General features: G+C 38.0%; 1 protein-coding gene across 1 annotated transcript; it reads right to left on the bottom strand.

Annotated features, from left to right (window-relative positions):
- Nucleotides 1–11,764: 11,764 nt before the first annotated feature.
- Nucleotides 11,765–19,431, bottom strand: LOC145996815 (uncharacterized). The gene is made up of 3 exons (XM_083133348.1): nucleotides 19,414–19,431; nucleotides 14,885–15,044; nucleotides 11,765–11,940 (listed from the first exon to the last, which is right to left on the bottom strand). Exons 1-3 carry the CDS (start codon nucleotides 19,429–19,431, stop codon nucleotides 11,765–11,767), a joined length of 354 nt encoding a protein of 117 aa, XP_082989474.1.
- Between the last annotated feature and the right edge of the window lie 1,586 nt (nucleotides 19,432–21,017).

Here is a 21,017-nt window from a genome sequence, read left to right as displayed (position 1 = left end):
GACCTGTTCAACATCATATACATTATGATCTAATGAATGAAAAATGAATTAATGAATGATAAGTTGTTGGTTTGAGTTGTGTTTTAAGTCCACTTTATGCACATAAAGGCTGATCGGGGCTGGAGCTACGTTTAATGAGGAATCCGAACAACCATATTCCTCCCGGGACCCCTTGATTAGTACAAGGCAGATGATATGATGAAATTCATAAAGGACACTCACAAAGACCATCCATGCCGGGTTTCAAACCCAGATCCCTTGATGTCGTAGTTACTTTAAAATATACAACTTTTCATCGCAGATGACCATCTGTTATTAACATTTACATTTATCAAATTATTATTAACCTCACATAAGTTCAAATATAAACTATATTGAGCTAATAAAATTCACAATAAACGCCTATATTATTTCGAAATGTAGATTAGCATTTTTTAACAAACCATAATTTTACTAATTACTGTTGAACCAAGAATCTGCAAATGCTCAGGTTTATTGTAAGAGAATGTATAGTCTTATGTCGCATATGTTCTGATATCAATGTACGAACACAAACAGTGGGCAATCTTGACGATACAAGTAGAATAATTTTCTCACAATTTGATCACGAAATATTGTTTCATATTTCTGAAAGCCACACCAGGCCTGTAGCCAGAATTTTATTTCGGAGGCGGCTCATCTTTTGCCAGAAGCCACCATATAAAGGCGAAGAAGTGTGGGACGAGGGGGGTAGAAACCATGAAGATGAATTTAAAGTATATTACAACATATCATAACCAAGATGTTTAATCCTGATAAGGAAGTAAAATTAATTACCACTGTTCACTATTTAAATTAGACATTTGTAGGATTTCGGGGGCTTCGGCCCTCCTGGCTACGTAAATGAGCCTCGCCCTGAACTGCATTGAACAAACTAACTAGGCTCCGGCGTCTAGACTTAGAGCCAATATAATCCTGTGTGGGGTCTGTGTTGTGTCCTCTCCATGCGTGTTTTCGATTGCTGCTTCATCCATATCATTAGGGCTAGGATTTTGATGACCTAAAAATTCGTAAAAAATGCCCTTAAAAAGATGCATTTATGACCTAAAAATTGCCAAAAAATGACTTTAAAAATGACCTAAAAACCGTTAAAAATTCCAAAGTAAAATTTTATTTGCACTTCAAATTACAGCAACTCTAGTATGCAACTTTTGACAAATTATGAGAGGTTACTGTTCAGTTTTGAGTTGCAGTGTGTAACGAATATTTTCTGTAAATTTTCAAAAAGAAATGAATGACGATTGTCAGCTAGCACACTTTTATACATAGAAAAGCTCCTTTCAACATCAACAGAGGTAATAGGGGCATATTTAAAACATACAATGTCACTTGGTTCTAATTCCGTTTCAGAGTCTGGCAATGAAAACGTTTTCCCACACAATACGTCACGAATAGAACATATTATTGTGTATCCTGCATTTTTCCCTAGCACTTTCTGCATCTTTTCTCTCACTTGTATTCCAACAGTACCTGGAACTGCTTCCAAATTATCCTGAACTTTGTTAAGGACATTAACTTGTCCAACCAATGTAGCTCCAGATGTCTCGAGTGAAGTTATGGCAGAAGGTAGGAAGCCGAAGTTGGACTTTATATAGCATAATTTTCCCTCCATTTCGGGATCAGCCAAGAGTTCCTGTGCTTGTCTTATACACAATGCTTCACTGCTGTCGAACGAGGTTACAAATTCTTTCACAACTTTATAATTTTCACAATAGTAACCACAAGCCTCTAACCATGTACCCCATCTAGTAAGAATAGGAGCTGGTGGCAAAGGCACATCAGGTGCATGAGACCTAAAAGCTAACACTCGTGATGGGGACTTGAGGAAAATCTTCTTAATGTTTACAATCAGTTGGTCTACATCAGGAAAGTGACTTCGCAGTTCTTCAGCAATACGGTGACACGCATGTGCAAGACATGTTACATGTACCATTTTCGAGTACAGACCTTTCAGAGAATTCCCTGCTTTAACCATGTACAGTGCCGCATCTGTTACGAAAAGCAACACCTTGTCATATTGAATGCCGTCGGGCCACAATAACTGCATCGCGTTATTGAAAACTTTGCTGATCGTTGAATAATTCACTTTTTCTAGATATTCACAATTTATTAGAAACACTTGAGTAGACACGGATTCCTGCATCGTACCAATCACTACATTTGCAATGTACCGTCCGAGTGAGTCGGTACTTTCGTCAATTGACACCCATATTTTTTTACCATGAATTTTCTGCCGAATTTGATCCATTGTTTGGTTGTAGCATTTCTTGACATAATTTTTCCTTAGCGTGGAAGAATCTGGTATCGATTTCCCAGTATGTTTTTCCAAAAATGCTCGAAGTTTAGGATTATTTAGTTTACTTAGAGGAATGTCAGCAGAAATAAAAGCGTCGCACAGTTCTTAAGAAATAACGGAGGATTTGGAGGAACACTCACCCATTAACAATTGCACCATCCTCTTCCGATCTTGAATTTGCTTCAGAGCTGCCTTGTGTTTCTCGCGGTTGACATGTTGCTCCACCGTGAATTTCTTTTCCGCAGCAACTCTTACACCACAAAGCTGACAGAATGATACTGATCCGTCCGTACTGAACGTATTTTCACCATACTGGGACACAAACTGTTTTAATTTGTACTGTGTACTTTGCTTGGGTTTTGGCATCTTGTCCAATGCTTCGAAAACCTGCTCTACTGAACACTGCACCAAAGTAAATTCTCGCAATAAACAGGAACTTCGACAATGGCCAGATCACACGTTCCATCCATTCACTTTCAAGGAACACAACAATTGGTCTGAGCAGATTAGAAGATAAGATTAGGCAGGGCAATGACTTTCTTCTCCTGGGGCAAAATTGCGAGCTGTTTTGAACTTCTAACAATTGAATTTCATTGTAAGGAAATCGTTATATTCGTGTTGTTTATTTTCTTCTGAGACGGATGGAAGGTAGCTGCGGTTTCAGATATTTTAAATTGTCTAGGGAAGATATGAAAAAATAGGATATTTATTCATCTTAATCCTTTCACGTTAATGCTGCCCATGCACTCGCAGAGTACAAGTGCTCTGGAAAACTAAGAAATAAAAAAAAATGACCAAAAAATGACTTATACAACCCATAATGGCAAAAAATGCAAAAAAATGCCCCAACAAATAGTGCTTAAAAGTTTCAGCACGACATGAAACATATAAATATTAAAAGATTTGGGTTTCTTATTCACCAGAAAAAAAGATGCAATTTCATCAAAATCCTAGCCCTGCATGTCATCATTCATCCTCATCTTACCGATTAGCCAAAAGTAGAAGAAAAGCGAAGAAAAATTAAACAAATGACTTCATTATCACACTATAGGGTAATCTTAGTGAGTAATTCGGGTACGAAAATGTATTGAAGAATATTCTCACCTGTTTTTCACTCTGTTGCTTTTGCATTTGTCTCAGAAATATCATGCTTCGATCATCACATTACTTCCTTCACAGTTCGTCAAGAATTGGAAAGCAGAAACGTAAAGTTTCATCCACTTTGACAAAAAACAACCGAAATGAGTAAAAACTGCAAGAATCCCGCAACCACGTCACGCCTCATTTCACGGTTATTTGGCGGTCTTACCGCGGCGCTGCACACACGTGCCTCGAGAACGTTGGCTTTACTAGTATTTTTCTTCTTCGATAAGTTTTTCTCGGGCCATGGATGACTGGACGCTGTAGAACGGTACCGACTCTGGTTCTCAGAGGGTGAAACCATGTGATGTCGGGGATTTTTGTTTAGTTTTCGCATGCTATAAAATGTCGGACGGTGAACTTCCACGGTGACAGTAGAACCGTGTTATAATCAGCTCTCTGGTTAGGTGACCATCGCTATGGTGAGTTTCACTATTCATATAGTTATTATTTTTAAGATTACATATGTTATTCGCATGACAGTTGATTTCGTGCGTACAAGTCATAATCAATAAATGGAACAGAGTAAAATTATTAAGATAAAATAATAATTATATATATATATATATATATTTTAATGTTGAGCACAGTATAATATCTCACACACTACTAGGTCAAATAGGAGGGCAAATCAAAAAGTCTTTGCACAAATTTTTATTCAGCCGAAATAATAAACATGCAGGGAAATCAAAATATAGGAATTGTTCTATGTACCTCGCACTATTTTTCCACATAGTCACCACAGCGGTTCAGGCATTTGTCCCATCGCACCACTCGTTTGGAGATGCCGCTGTTGTAGAATTCGGCCGGTTGATCGTGGAACCACCGCTGGACAGCGGTCTTTGCTTCATCGTCGCAAATGAACCTCTGTCCTGCCAGGAACTTCTTCAGTGGACCGAACGAGTGGAAATCGCTGGCACCGAGGTTTGAACTATACGGTGCATGCTCCAGAATCTTCCATTCGAATGACTTAAGTCTGTCGATGGTCCTGTTTGCCACATGAGGCCTGGCGTTATCGTGGAGGATAACCACATTGTCCACATCGAGAATCCCTTGGCGCTTTTTCCTGATGGCAGCTCACAGACGTGAGATTGTGCCACAACAGCTGTCAGTGATGATGGTGTCAACTCGTGGCATGAAATCCAGCAGTATTGGTCCTCGGCGATCCCAAAAGACAGTGAGGAATATTTTCCATTGTGAGTGACTGCTCATTTCCATGAAGGTCTTCTCGGCCATTTTCGAACTCACAACACCACCACCTTACACTTCTCAAAGCGAGACACTTGTCCTCATACGTCGCCTGCATTTCCCTATGGATCTCGATGCGTGTTCGCCCCTTACTCCATAGAAAACGAATAACACTTCGCTGCTCATACGACGTGGACGTGTTGAGTACTACAGCCATCTTTGCAAGCTGACAGCAGCGCCATGCTGTGGAGCAGCAGAGAGTTAACTCTGGACCGTTCCAAGAGAAACCTATTGCATTGAATGTATATCTCGGTTTCTCAATCACACTAATATTTCGGATGGAAAGAAATAAGGGCAAAGACTTTTCGATTTGCCCTCGTAATATGGTCCTCTTACACAATTTACATTTTTTTACTGTTCTGTTCAGCCCTCTTGGAGGCATAAGGCCTTGATAAATGCACGCCAGCGGATTCTTGTTTTTGCCATTTCTTTGATCTCGATCCAGTTCTTCCCCTGTCTCTCTGCCTCTCTTTGCACTGTACTCCATCGGGTGTTCCTGCGTCATCCTCTTCTCCGTGCACCTTGTGGGTTCCAATCTAAAGCCTGTTTCGCTACGCTTTCGTTGTCTTGTCTCAAGATGTGTTCTATCCATTTCCATTTCCTGTATCTGATTTCTTCCTGCACTTATTTTTTGATTTGTTCTTTTCCACAACTCCTGGTTGGTTATTACTTCTGGCCATCTAATTCCTAGGAAAAATCTCAACATCTATTTATGTATGCTTGAAGCTTATTTCTTATACTTTGAGTTTGTTTTCATGTTTCACATCCATAGAGTAAAACAGATTTTACATTTGTATTAAATAATCTGATTTTTGTTCTGGTGGTTATGTGGTTGGATCTCCACATCGATGAGAGCATTCAGAAAGCTGTTCTTGCTCTCATTATTCTGGAATCCACATCTTCTTCTGACCTACCTCACGTGGACATAAAACCATCTAGACAGACACTTTTTTAACTTCTTGGATGTCCTCATCTCCAACTTTCACCTTAGTTTCAACCTTATTGTGGATCCTAATTTATTTGGTTTTGTTTATATTTATCTGTAGACATACTTCTCTTGCTGCCTAATGTAGATCTGTAATTTACTCTGGATATCTGTAAATCTATGGGCTAATAGGCATACATCATCTGCAAACTCTAAAACTTCCAATCTTCCTGTAATATCTCATTGAATTCCTCATTTCCCACCACTCAGACAAGGAATGTTCTGATGTTTTTCCTTTTTCCAGAACACAGCAGGGTTTATTTTTTTTGGATGATGGATATTATCTTATTGGGTACACCCAACTTGGCCAGTCTCTTCCATATTCTATTTCTATTTACTATTTCATTTAACTTACACCATTGGCTATTGAATAATACGTTCAGAGGCCTTTAATAGTAGTGTCCATTGTGAGTAGTTGCAAAATCATTTGTAATTAAATAGGGAAATCGACAAATGCCAATTATGTAGGATTGCATTTTTCACACACAATTTTCCCAATACTTAAAAAAAAAACCATTGATTACAAATGTCAATGAAAGAACTCTTGTAGTAGCCACCACTATTAGTTGATTGATAAAAGTATATACTGCTTTATTTCATGAGTCCTACGTGTTCACCCCCTTCCCCTCCCCCCACGCATTTTATACCTTGTACCAAAAGTTGATGCTTGGAACAGAATACGTAAAGTTTTGATTTACGATTTTTGACTAACCGAAGGTAAATGGTGGTAAGATGAAATTGATGAAAGGACAATCACAATCACACATGGACAAGCACACAACACAGAGGATTATTTTGACTGTGAGTTCAGACGCCAGAGCCTCGTTAGTCAGCAATAAAGCAGTTCACGGCATAGTACGTGCATGTAGGTTTTGGGTAAACATAAAGATTCTCAGATGGAAACAGACATGATTAAAAAATGACACTTATCTTATAATAACAGTGTTGTAAACATTGTTTACGTAGGCTATGTAAATGGAACAATTTAATCTACTCACATTACATGTAGACAACACGTGCAAAAGTAGATTTGTAGCAGGATCGACACTAAGTGAGAGGGAGAGGGGTTACCGAACTTGTCAAAATATAATATGATGCAAACATCGTGATAATCATAAAATGAAAGTATGTACATAATGATGAATAAATATGGTGGTATACCTTTGGAGTTTCGAAATCGAGCCATCCAGTTTGGGAGCGTGCTCAATTAACCTCTGGACAATGGAGTTCTGTAGTATACTAGTATCTTTCCATATCTCCCATTAACAAATTATGCTGTTAACTAGTCTATAGCCTTTAATTACTACCATGTTGTGAAATGTAATCAAACCTAAAATTTCACACACTTTCAATGCAACATTTGAACTTTTATAGTATCTTCTTACTCAACATTTAGTTTATGGGATAATATATCCTTGTTTGCATGACGTCAATATCAATATGCTTTTCTAATGAAGATGTAGCCCACTAAAATATCTGACAGACATCCAAGGGCCAGCACATACCAGAAAGTCTTACAGTTAAGGTCAAATCACTGGTTCTGCCTAATTATGTCAAGGTTGTACCCATAAGAAAAGTAGGTGATGTTCAACTGGTGATTTGTTCACAGGTTACCTCACTGAGTCTCTTGGCGCTGTCCACATTGGCTGTTGCCAAGCCAATGAGCAGCAGGATAGAGACGCAGGACAAATCGGCGACGGGATTCGACTCGTTGGGCTTGGACACCTTCTCTGATGGTGGAAATTTGGGAGATTTCCACGGTTTCGCCAAATCAAACGGTTTCGATCTGTCTGGAGACTTCACGGCGCTTGAGAGGTTCGACAGCTTCGGAGGACACGGTTCCGGTAAGAGAGGGCCTGGAAATCTTGGAAGAGTCTCCACGGTCGCTGGGTATGGTGGTTCTGGAGGATCTGCTGGAAGGGTTGCTGTGGGTTCCGCTAGATCAGGAATCTTCGCGAAATCAGATAATCATGGGTTCGTGCCTTCGGATGGGCTAGGTGGAATCACAGGCGGATTTGGAGGTTTCGGTGAGTTTGGAGGACATGGTTTGTCCAGCGGTGTCGTCAAATCTTCAGGCCCTGAGAATAGTCCTGCACGCTCGCTGAACCACAGAGGACCTCACAGTTTTGGTGCTTCGCATGGTGCACCCAGTAGACCCGCGAAGACATCTAGTTTCGGGAGCTCTGATGGTGCAGGCCAATTTGGTGAACACTTTAGCCCAGGAGGAAGCTTTGATGGCATCAGCAATACTGGTTCAGGTAAGTTTATTGAAAGTGTTCTGTATTTTAACCTGTATCATTATTGTAAGTCCATTTAATACACAGTTTACTTAATGAAGCAATACCTTCAGTTTACATAGTCAAATGTGTCCCAACATGAAATCGTACAAGAAGTCACTAATATTGAGCGAAATGATAATATCATAAGCACGGTTATATGAATTTTGTATTCACGTTAACATACTGTGCATGCACATATTGCTTGGACGTGGATACAGTTCCATGTGAGGACACTTCAATACCTCGGATCTCACCTTCAATAGTCATTTCAGTCTCCATAAGAAGTGAACTTGAGATAAACTTTGACATTTTTTGACTTTACAGTTCTCCTTACATATGTATAGGTTTATGTTCAGAGTATTACTTAGGTCTACCCGCACGAGAGAGATAAACAATGAAACATAGGCATTCTCTTTCAAGAAAAGCATCTTCTTAACCCATTATTATTGTTATTGTTATGTCAAGCTGTTTACTGTGAGTACTTCATATCCTAATATGTGCCTTTAGCAGGAATTGAACACAAGACTATGTGCTTAAAATTAACCCTCAATGATGAAGGTAAAATATATATTTTGCATTAGAGTCTTCATGTTTTCTCCTTCTCTTAAAAGCTGTAAAACAAATAAGCTAGCAAATTGCCATTCTTAGGAGGGGTTTGTATTAGCTTATCTGTAAATCGGTGGAAAACTTTCACATAAGTATTACATAGTCAGCAGTAAATATCCATACAAAATTGGCTTTGTTCGTTCTAATACAATTTACAAATTATATTAGTAACTTCATAGGAAGGCTCTATTAAAGAAAGTGTAGTAAAGTCGAGATGGAATTATGCGGGTTGGTCTATTAGGGATACTCAATTAACTTATGAGATGATGTTACGTATTGGTCTAAGACTTTTTGGAGATTAATAGCACCATAGCATCATTATCTCTTAAAAAGGAGACACCTTTCTACAATTAATCACATATACTTCAATGTACGTTGAATTATTCTCAGAAAACCTTAAATTGGAAAAGACGCTGTATAATTTTTGAGTAGGGCAAATTTGTGAGGACTTTCAACCTACGTCACTGAAAACTCCCGATGATCCTACCTAGATATATGATATTATACGTGTGCCAAAACCATTATATATACAACAGTAGATGATTACTGATAATTCTCTTCATGAATACTTTCAGGATCATCTCTGGAACCATCACACGGAGCCCTGAATTCAGCCTATCAACTGCCAAAGTCATACAGAGGCTATTTCAAACCACAAAGTTCTGATAGGAGCCAGAACGTCTCGCCAAAAGGTCCATCACCAGACAATTCCTTCAAGAGCTCCTTCGGGGATTTCGGCTTTGATGATTTCAAGTTTAGATGAAGAATATGTTCCATGCAGCACGCTGTGCAAAACTTAATCTATTTATTCATTCTGCAAGTTGGTTACAACTCCAACTATATTTGAAATGGAGAAGATGAGGAGATTTTATTGGGTTCCCGATCAGGCGAGTTTTTGGAGATTCAGAATGTTGGAGAGGTGACGTAATTCTCACCTTCACCTTAATACGTGAATATTTTATATATATTTTCCATGAAATCAATATTTCTTTACGGAATTTGAACATGAAATCCGTCAAGCATACATTAGATGCCACTCAGACCACTAATAGCTATTTAAATAGCTGTTAACAAGTCGTAAAACTTACTCATTAAGCTCAAATAGCCATTTCCTAAAATTTCACTAGCACCCAACGTATCTTGAACAACACGTATTCTCATATTGAGTATCATCAACCACCAGTGATGTGCCTACATGTAAACAACATAAGGACGAGCGTGAATTTAACAACTCTCGTTGTAAAAACGAATTAGAATATCAATCATTTCAATTGTTGAACTGTGCACTCTTCTTTACAATTATAACCAACTTTCTACCAAGTGTGAAACAATATATGGATATGCATTAGTGTAGTATTGTAATGTAATGTATTGATATGTTTATATTACCATCTGCTATTATTTGTACACACGGTAGTCCTTGGACGCAAATTTACTAAACTAAACTTATTCTCGTGCTTGATTAAATGTTACTCTTTACAATTACAAACAACTTTCTACTAAGTGCGAAACACAATATATGAAATATTCTCGTTATTAATTGGAAAATGCACTAATTTTGTCTCACGATTGTTGCGTGTTTGTTGTCCACATTGTTCCTTTTACCAATGCCTTGAAGAGAATGCAATAAACTTCTCGTAAACAGGATTGTTTTCATCAGGATATGATGCACCCTGATTGAAAAATGGCACTTTTTTCACAGTAATCTTGAAAATTAATGTTAATGTATAGTTTACATTGTCCATTAAGTATACGTCCAAATATTCTACGTGTATATAAGTCATAGACAATGCACATCACTGCCGACCACAAATTACAAATCAATGGAAACTTTGAAAATGTTAGTTCTTTGGGCAATCTTACAATTCTAAGAAGATTTAATACGTGAAGATGGCAATAGCCTCAAGGTCAGTTACGTGAGGAAATATGTAACGTATTTTTGTCATCGAGAACATGATGTGAACACAAAATTAATATTCCTTTAAAGAAGAGTACACAGTTCAAAAATTGAAATGATTGATATTCTAATTCATTTTTAATACCAGAGTTGTTAAATTCACGCTCGTCCCTACATGCAGGCACGTCAATGGTGGTTGATGATACTCAATATGAGAATCTGAATAGAAGATGTTCACGTCACGTTAGCTCTCGACAATTTCAAATCTTCTTCAAAACTCACCTGATCAATATCCCGAGTAAAATCTCTTCATAATTCGTCAGCAAGAACTCTTCAAGACGTAGAAATTGTGCACGAAGGAACAACAAAGAAGTCCTCTCAGATAAAGACCTTACTGGGAAACAATAAAGTTTCTATATTCATGTTGAACTTTGTTATGTTATTTATTGTATATTCCAAAGTATCAAATATAAATTTATTTTTATGCCCTGCAGTTTTATTTAAAATTACGTTTTAGACTATTTTCTGTGGTATGTGTACATTTTCAACTTTTATTTAGCAATTTTATTTTCGACACTCTGTCGTTCTTTCCTGTAACGTTTGATCGAAAATTATTATTATTTACTATCATAATTGACACACGAATACTTCCTACGATCTCTGTAGGTTGGAGACCTGGGTTCGATTCCTGAAATGGATTATCTCCTTCGGACTACTTCTTCTGTGAATGCATCGTTATAGGTAGATCTAGAACTCACTCAGTGGGTCACCTTGGAGAAACCTTATGGAATAAATACATACACACATCCACTAAGGCCGAGATCGAGGTTATGTAGATTCCTACCTAGACATGGTAACAATTCACAAGCGAAAACCTTAGCCCCTTTTCCCTTAAATCTCAAATGTATATCATTCTCTGTACTACAATGCATTCTACTTTTGAATCAATCGTTTATTAGTTATTGCTTTTTGCACTTTGTTTTATTCTCCCGTATCAATCTTCTTTATTTCAACACGTTATATTAAAAACTTTAAGGAAAACCCTCAATTTTTCCATCTTTTCCATCCTTTGAACTTCTGTTTAGGAGTACTGGGTCAAAGGGAGTTATAACCCCCACCTCTCCCCAGTTGAGTACGCCACTGCTTTGAAGCAATGAAATAAAAATCATACTCGGCATTGATGTAAGATTATTTATTCCATACACAATAACTTTTCTATAAATTGAACTCAAAATCTTGCTACTGAAGATTTACAAATCAATCTTCAGATTCGTTCAGTATCTTGACCCTTGAGGATAAGAGCCATAACTGCTATATGCCGAATACCCTCTGTACCCTGGGTGTCCGTAATAGTTGTATCTGGCATAAGCTCCATAGTAGGGGTCGTATCCTGCATAGCCTCCGCTGTAATAGCCGTTGTACCCTGGGTATCCATGGTATCGATTGTAGCCTGCAATAACACCATAGTATACTTGCTACAATGTCATAAGTTCTAGATACAATACAATAATTACACTCCACAACATTATTTGACAACCTTTCTCTCCCCACGACAACAGAGACCAGTGCCATAAATACGGAGGTTTCAGAACTACGGACAAAGGAAAGCTGTTTAAAGGTTTGACAAGCCTCTTCCGTTTCAGTGATTAGACTGGTAGAAGGTGGCAAGTCTTTCAGTGGTTAACATTAGGATAAAACAGGGACTCCAAACCTTGTCATCAAGGGCGCCCGCAGGGAGGGGCCAGGGGAGGCACTTGCTTCCCCTGAGATTTCTGGAAAGAGTTAATGTCATTCGAATGGTGAAATTGTAGATGTATTTTACAACAAAAAATATTGTTTTCTGTGACTTAGAGGCCGTAAGTTACAGCCACTATTAATATTATTATTATTAAGTAGGGTTACATTTAAGCTTACAACTATAAAAAACAGCTTTTTGTCAGTACACAGTTATGCAAATTGTATATAGATATACAGAATATGGAAATTACAAATGTAGGTAATTTAAAAAAAAAACATAAGTAGTAGTAGTAATAATAACAAAAACAAAGCAACAATAAAAGCCGTAATAAAATAATAATAATAAAAGTTTCTATGACCTTGCTGCCCTGGGAAAAATCCTGCGGGTGGCCTTGCTTGTCATGGATAACAATTAATGTACAATGAAGAGAAAGAAATGAAAAATGCAATATATCACAGGTAAGCACCCCCATGATTAATGTTGTTTCAAGGGACATGTATTTCACGATATTTCCTAAACACATTGAAGAAGCAATAACCAATATAATCATTGTGATAGAACATCTTAGCCTATGGCATTTCTAACAGTGCTTCTAGCATACTCTCTATTCAAACCCAATAACCAACGAATCCTGGAAGGTTCAACGACTGTAAGGCAAAACAGAATTGCTGTTTTACATTTATATGCATTGGCCATCATTCGTTCCTCGCCTATTTCCACACGGGAGATAAATATAAATAGAGGTAGAGTATGTATATTATAGTGTACTAGACTAGATATATTTATACTCAGGCACGTAGTCAGGGGGAGGGCTAAGGGGGCTGAAGCCCTTCCCGAAATCCTACAAATGTTAAATTTAAATGTTATTTTTTGTTAATAACAGAAATAAAGTTATACCCACAGTAAAAACTGCATTACATCCAAAAAAGTTTAGTTTTTAATAGAGAAACCAGGCTATATTTTTATATTCTACCATTTAATCCATTCAAAGAATAAATGGATCCACAGCTTCTAAAACTTATAGCTTTCTTTGGGAGAGTTTACGGAATATAAACTTTATGATTAAAATTTACCACTGAACGATTGTGTAAAAGTTAATAACAAAATACAATAACTATGATTTTCATAACAGTAACTGTACAAAATATATGAAAAATAATGGACAACAATTGTGTTAGATATTTATTGATGAGTAGCGAAGTCTCCATTTTATGTAATAATAACAATAAATTTGGATTGAAATTGGTATAGTTTTAATAACATATCATAATTATTATTGTAAAATAACAATAAATATTATTGTCATTATTATTTGTACTAACCAAGTTTTATCTGTGGCCTGAAACCACAGATAAGGATACGTATATCCTTATCTGTGCTGAAACCCTCTACAAATATTTCTGGCGACGCCCCGAAATAAAATTCTGACTTTGGATCTGTATATACTGCATCTATGCAACCAAGTTGAAGGCATTGTTGAACTTAAACAATGAATAATAGAAGTCATTGAAACAATCATGCCAGAAATGCTTAGAAACACGTGGTGAGAAGATGAACATGAATTGGAAATTGCATTTATAGCAAATGAAGGACATGCTGCATCTTTGGACAATTCTGTTTTTGTCTTGAACGTTTGTGTATGTCTGAGAAAGAAACTGTTCCAGATTCTCAATGATTGTTGGATAATTTTAGTTGGGAAAGGTCTTTGATTCCTCTACTGTTCTTAGCTCAAATGTTGTCAATAACCTTAACTCAGATTACAGAAGGAATTTTCCGAAGTAGAACACAGCAATGTGAACATCAATTCCATGCCCAAGTATAAGCTGTGTAACAAGATATATTACAACAACGTTTTGTTTCACAAAATAGTTTTTTCACGAAAGATACAATCATACCAACTGAGAAAATGGGTTCCTAAACCGACATACCTGTTAGAATAAGGAATTAAATTACAAAGCAACATAAACGAATGTATGTGGTAATTTTTTAATGGCTTCTATTAGAGAATAACCAATTCCTTTCATCAACATGAAAAGAAATGTAATTTTTTTAGCCTATTTAATGGCAACACAAATAAAGTCCTTTTCAGAAATCACAGAGGACATGTCATGTTCTGCACCTGCAGATTGAACATGAGCCCAAATATTGCACATTATACACATTCACCACAGGCATCCTCGGAATCAAGTCCTTCACAAAAAATACATTCAACGTCTTCATCTGGCGCAACGGTTTAGGGAACTCAATTGTTGACGTATGTCGGTTTAGGGAACGACGCCATCAAGAACAATAATCTCAAAAGTCTACAAACACCACATCTTCACAACTAAAGGAAATATATGTTTGGAATCGTTGTTCTATCTACAATAACGTGATTAAAACTACAAAAAATTACTCATTCTTCCAGTATGAATAATACAACACTATGGACAAACAAAAATATTGAAATCACCCCAAAACAAAAAACTCTCCCTACACAAAGAAAATTGTCACGAGCGCTTGTTTCGCTGGTTGCACAATATCTTGAGAGCCTAGAGAATAGAGTTACTCTGTTGCCGCGAAGTGGTAGCACTTCTCGGGTGTGAAATAGGGGTGTGTCGGTTTAGGAGCCCTATGTCAGTTTTGGTGACTTTCCTCTACACCTTGAAGTATTTACCATGGTAGTATCCGTTGTAATACGGATCGTAGGGATGGCCTCCAAAGGCTGGTCTATTGTGTCCATAATATTCCTGAGCGGCCGCATCTAGATCCTTCTCCTTATCTTTATCCTTGGCGTCGGATAAGCAATAGACTGTGGACACCAGCAGCATCAGAACCTGCAAGTAGAGACTGAGGATAAATATGTCTGGTATCACTGTCATCTCACCCTGGGTTTGTCTGTGCAGATTCGCTATTGGGCAGTGGCGCAACCACAGGGGGGACATTGCCCCTCCTAGGGTGCGAAATCATTTAAAACTGATGGGGGGAGATCTTAATCTACAACCCCCCACAAACATACATATAAATTATACAATATACATATTTATAATGTTATTACAAGTAAAAAATAATTACTAAATTTAGTAATTAAGAATAGTATTATTATTAATTACACACAAAGAAATACATTTGTTACTTTCATTCGAACAGGTGTTCTCGGCTTACCAAGCAGTTTAGATTGGAGTTAGCTTCCAACGTTTCGAGCGCATACATTGCTCTCATCACCTGGTTGTTAACCCGAGAACACCTGTTCGAATCACGTCGCCAGGAAAGCTACAATTCCTATTGTTACTTTCATGTATATCAGATATTATAATGAAGCATACTACGTCCTTTGCTAACTGGTTAAAGATGTTAATAAATTATGAAATAGTTGAAGTGGTTTTATTATGTGTAAGTTCTTATTTGGTTCTTGCTTTATGTTAATAAAAACCAATTAGATTTCATAGTAATTATTGTTTTGCATTCTTGTTTTACTTTTATTGTGCATATTGACGTAGATTTGTTAACGATCTCTGGAGAGAGAAAAAGCATTGAACACTCTAATTTGTGTATGTTTTCGATATTATTCTTAGTACAGTATATTTGAAATTAAAAGTAATTGCGTACCTTTTGTTTGTTGTAACAAAAACTCTCACCCCGAATTTTTTTGGTGGGGGGATTTTTGAGGCCAAGATTGTTGGTGGGGGGAAATCCCCCGTCCCCCCAGGATTTCAAACCCTGCCCCCCTCCCCACCAACCTTGGACGGATACCAAATTCTAGTGAGAGCAAGGGAGCAAACACTAAAGTAATGGATAGCAAAGCTAGCAGAATCTAAGAGTAGTAGGACAAAATTATAATCAAGCTGGAATTAGTTTTCATGTATTTCTTGCATTTTTCCTCCAGACGGCCAAGAGCACAGAGAGGCAATTTCCCACCCCACCCCCCCTCGAATTTAAATTTCATGCAAATAAAAATACGTTTCGTAAAATTTTCTTGCTCCCTTCGCTGCATTGTCTACTTTTGTTACAGTCTCATCAAGTTCAGAGTCGCAGCTAGGTGGCAGCCGGAGTCGGACCTGGGCACCGAACGATCTAACTGAAAAAGTTGGAAAAGATAAAATGCCATGGCGGCCCGTGAAATTATGTTATGGTGCGATCTCGCACAAACACTTTTCACTCGTTTCTTTCGTCAGTTTTAACATTCGTACTCACCGATTATGCATTGCGAAAGGTTCTTGAAGGTGAGATTTTGCTATTGTGAAGAAAATAACTTTCAATTTATCACATTAACAGTAATTATTGTTCTTGCTTTCTTCGCGCTTGCGTACCACAAGATGGCGGCCACATCTTGAGTAGCGTGGTGAATTATCAGTGGGTATGCAGTGTTTCCAACCGTCTTAATCGAAAAATACCTACCTTGGTGTTACTGATTTCGGATTTTTCCCGGGTTCGAACCCCCAAAAACCATTGACGTATAGCGCCAAAAACCATTTACGAATAGCCCCACGAACCATTTCCGGCAAGGTTAGGTTAGGTTCGGTTAGGTTAGACAAGCAGAGTTAAAATTTTGTTCGTAACACAATGCGAGACAGCTTTAAAAAATAAAAAATAAAATCTTGCAAAACAACCGCGTGGTTGGAAACACTTGAAGGGGGTTACGTCATTGAACGTACGCGACATCTGGTTATCGTAGAGCGTCGGAAAGAAACTTTTCTTGAAATATACATGAATTTGCGGTCAAATATATTGCACGATGGAAAAAAATACATCCACGGCCTTTTAACACTCTATAGAAACTCAATTCCGTAAGTACTTTCTCCTGCAAAAATGAAGAAATTAGTTTATGCGAGATCACACCGTTATCGAAATTATTTGCGCCCTATTAAATCAATATTGTTTTCAGTTTGCAAAAATTGGATCTAAAATTTTGTTGCTCGCTTCGCTAGCACTGTGTTTATTTTCTGTAGTGCATTGTAAATTACTGGAGAGAGAAGTAAGACCAAATATGTACTTCAGACTGTTGCTCCTAAACAGTTTTGTTTCAAATGTATGAACAATTGCTTCGAGGGAAAGAAGCACACACATCGAGAGACAATTTATATAATTTTTGCTGTTGCTTTGTTATGAGGTGGATGAATTCATTATGTAATGTATTAAAGGAACATTGAATACGTGCACAATTTTGTGTTAACATGTTGCATATGTATTTTCTTATTTTACGTCGCTCCATGTTGCATATGTGTAAAACATATGTTCTACATGAAAGTTGCACATGCCATATTATGTACAAAAAGAATTATATTCGTCATTTTTGTCTTTCAAAAATACAGTTTCGTAGCTTGTTTTCCATTATTAGCTAATGTGAAAGTGAACGTGTTGAACAAATAGCAGGATAAAATGTCAATAATAATAATAATAATAATAATAATAATAATAATAATAATAATAATAATAATGCCATTACTATTATTATTGTCACGTTTATCCTCCTGGTACTTGCCCTCCCATACAAAACTTCGTGGTTGAGCCTCTGCTATTCGGTATCCTCAGTTAAAGAATACAGTGGGGAGCTTATGGCGACAGTGTTGCCATATGATACGTATTGAACGTTTGCTGTACTATACACTATCCCAGTAATCTGTGGAGTAAGGCTGCGCATAAAGATAGACAAAAGGAGAAAGCGAAAAAGTACACGCTGTTGCAAAAGCTGGTAGCTGCAGTTGCTTTTCGCCCTTCTACTTGCACAGATACTAGCTTTCTTCGCTCGCTCCACAAATTCCTGCGACAGAGCTTACACACGGAAAGAATTTGAATTTGAATTTGAAATTAAAATTTTGGGTGCGTCAGCACTAAGGCTATTCTGCACCCTTATCACAACAAAAAAAAATCGTGTCTAAACACTAAAATATCCTTACCCTGGTTAAAAGCTGAGGCTGTAAAGAGGCACTCAGCACACATAAGGTCAAAAAAAAAGGACAACACATAAAATTATACTGACCATAGGGCCACTCGCCAGAGCCTCGTTTGTCTGCAAAATGCAGTCCAGGGTGTACTACGTGAAAGTGAGGTTGACAATTGGGTGTATACTACGAGGAAGTTCACCCCTTACACCCCTTACACACCGAAAGAACAGTTTATAAGCCACTGTCACCGTCTAACGCAAGAACGAAAATTGAACAAGTAGTTTTGAAACCAGTAAGAGAAGCTGGTAAAATCAGATTTGCGGGTGGCGTAGTGGTAAGGTCGTCGCCTTGCAATCAAGGAGTCGATACCATGTGGAGGCACATAGTGGTTGAGATTCCAGTTTAAACTGTAGTGCCGATTAGCCTTACTGTGCATTAAGTGGATGCTCAAAAATGTGCGTTCTAAGTCGTCCTAAATTCTCATTCTGACAAAACGAAATCGTCCTTGTCGCAGCTTGAAGCCGCACTACAAACAAAATTGCAGACAAAGACAGTAAATCAGTTGGCACCCACGGAGGAGGTGGCGAATCGTAACCTTACATTCACAATTATCTCGCAAGGGGGTTCGTTTGCTACCTTCATGTTTACTGAGACTTTTTTGCTACTACTATCGTGTACTTTTCACCGTTTCAGTTTGCCCTATCACTTCTGATACACCCTGCGTAATAAGAGCACGAATCGCACGGAGGATTATACTAGTCGTGAGTTCAGACGCCAGGGCCTCGCTAGTCTGCAAAATACCGTCCAGAGTGTAGTACTTGGAAGAGAGGTGACTCCGCAAAGAGTTATCCCTTACACCCCTCTTGGAAAATCCAGGCGGGACAATCACCCTTAAAGTATCTGTTTCTAGGAGACTGGGTGAGCCATGGAGCTTGCGATGAGTAAGGAGGTTCAGGAATATCTTTATAGGGATTCAAATGGAAATCTAGCTCCAATATGATCAAAAACCAGACTTGTTTTTGGAAAATTCTAGAGGTGGGATGTTGGGAAACATTGGGAGAATGGCTTGAAAGGCATTGTGGCAGTGACAGCCTGTTGCAGTCAAACAGCTGATCAGGCCTGCCGCTGCCCCCTGTTTGAGCAACAAGCGGCAACCTTAGAATCCCGTCTTCCCGAAGCGGTCAGCAGGGAAACAGGACTTTGTGAAAATAACCGTTCTGTGTTGTGAATTTAGTCCAGGAGTTAGCTTGAATCTGTATAAGTCACTGTAATGTATTATTTCGTTTGGCGATTAAAGCAAAACACGGTCAATAACACTTACCAGCAGCCTGTCGACCATTTTGTATTTCAGCAGAAAGTAACCAAGATGGACGAGCACTCAGATAGCGGCAACTACTTCCACTAATCTCAAACCTTAGCATTTATATTGTAAACACAATTGACCTAAATACTCATGGATTTAGCCGCAGTTTAATGCTATTTGATGCTACACAGCGTGCTTTGATATTCACGCATGCGCAACGCCTGCAGCTGGCGTACGCCATTTTATGGCCAGTTTATGACAAAATGACCGACTCTTGCTTCGAATCCATCGGGAGAGAATATAGCGTGAAAGAAAGATATTTCGTTTGAATAACGGACGAAAGTTTAATCTTTCGAAGCGCTGGACTCTCTCTGGTGTCCAATCTGTTGTGTTTCGTCAGTAATTCTCGTGACAATAAACTTTTATATGTTCTTATTCTGAGGCATTTGAAAGGAGCGAGAAGCTGTCGTTTTACGAATTGCATGCTGGGAATTGTTGTCCACTCCTTGACCTCTTTTTGACGTTTATCATGCATCGAAACGCTAAAAAGCTGAGCATAAAATCGTCTTGACATTGAATTGATTTTCAAGGTCGTTACGGTAATTCAGCGTCTGAATTTGACTGTTATTTATGTATGTTCATTCCTATACCTGTATGTATTCTCACCAGTGGCCGAAGTGAGAGGGGATGCGGGGGGATGGTATCCTCCAGACAGTGACGTAGCAAGGAGTGGGCGAAGTGGGCAAGTACCTCGCGTACCGTGGTGTATGTACGAAAATGTTATAAATAGAAGTGAGAAAAATAGATGGAAAAGGCTAATTTTTAGAACAATAAAATTATTAAAAAGTATGTTTTATCTGGCTTTTAAGTATAGTTTTACGTTATAATTTGAATGAGTACTTCAAATCAGAGGCGTAACATACAGGCGGATGGGTCCTAAGCCTAAGCGGCCTCAAAAATTGTAAAAATTATTATTGTATTTCTCATTTGAAAAGTTGAAAAAAATCTTCGTCGCAACTTATTATGAAATATCATTTTCGTCAGTAAATTATTATTAGTATTATTATTTAGATATGATAATCTTCTGACGTTTCCCTGAAGATTTTGTATCAATTCACGTTGACATTACAAATTTAAAAAATCGGATGGGGGCCCTCGATTTCTAATGTACCCCAGGGCCTTGCAATCTGTTGCTACGCCATTGCCTCCAGATAGCAAAATTTTCGCAAATCATTCCCCCAGAGGTCTCTTGTCACCATACTAAACCATTCTCAGTGATGGATTTCGTGAAGGTCGTCCATCCACGTCTGTTGTTGCCAGTAATGTTGATGCTGTGCGTGAAATGATTGAGAGAGATCGGCATGTGACATACCGTGAGATTCAGGCATCCTTGAACATTGACATGAAAGCAATGCATACGATTTTGGATGGTCATCCGAACGTACGGAAACTTCCAAGCAGTTGGATCCCACACAACGTGACCGAAGCTCAAAAACAGACTCGTGTAAATTGGTGTAAAGAAATGCTCAAAAAATTCAACCGAGGCAAGTCAAATTTGGTGTACTACATCGTTACAGGGGACGAAACATGTATCTTCATACGAACCCGAAACTAAACAGCAA

The sequence above is a fragment of the Lepisma saccharinum genome, chromosome 13, assembly GCF_977018435.1.
Source record: "Lepisma saccharinum chromosome 13, izLepSacc3.1, whole genome shotgun sequence".
In the NCBI taxonomy this organism is placed as follows: Eukaryota; Metazoa; Arthropoda; class Insecta; order Zygentoma; family Lepismatidae; genus Lepisma; species Lepisma saccharinum.
Note: the sequence above shows the minus strand (reverse complement) of the source record. Positions and strands in the feature narration are given on the sequence as shown.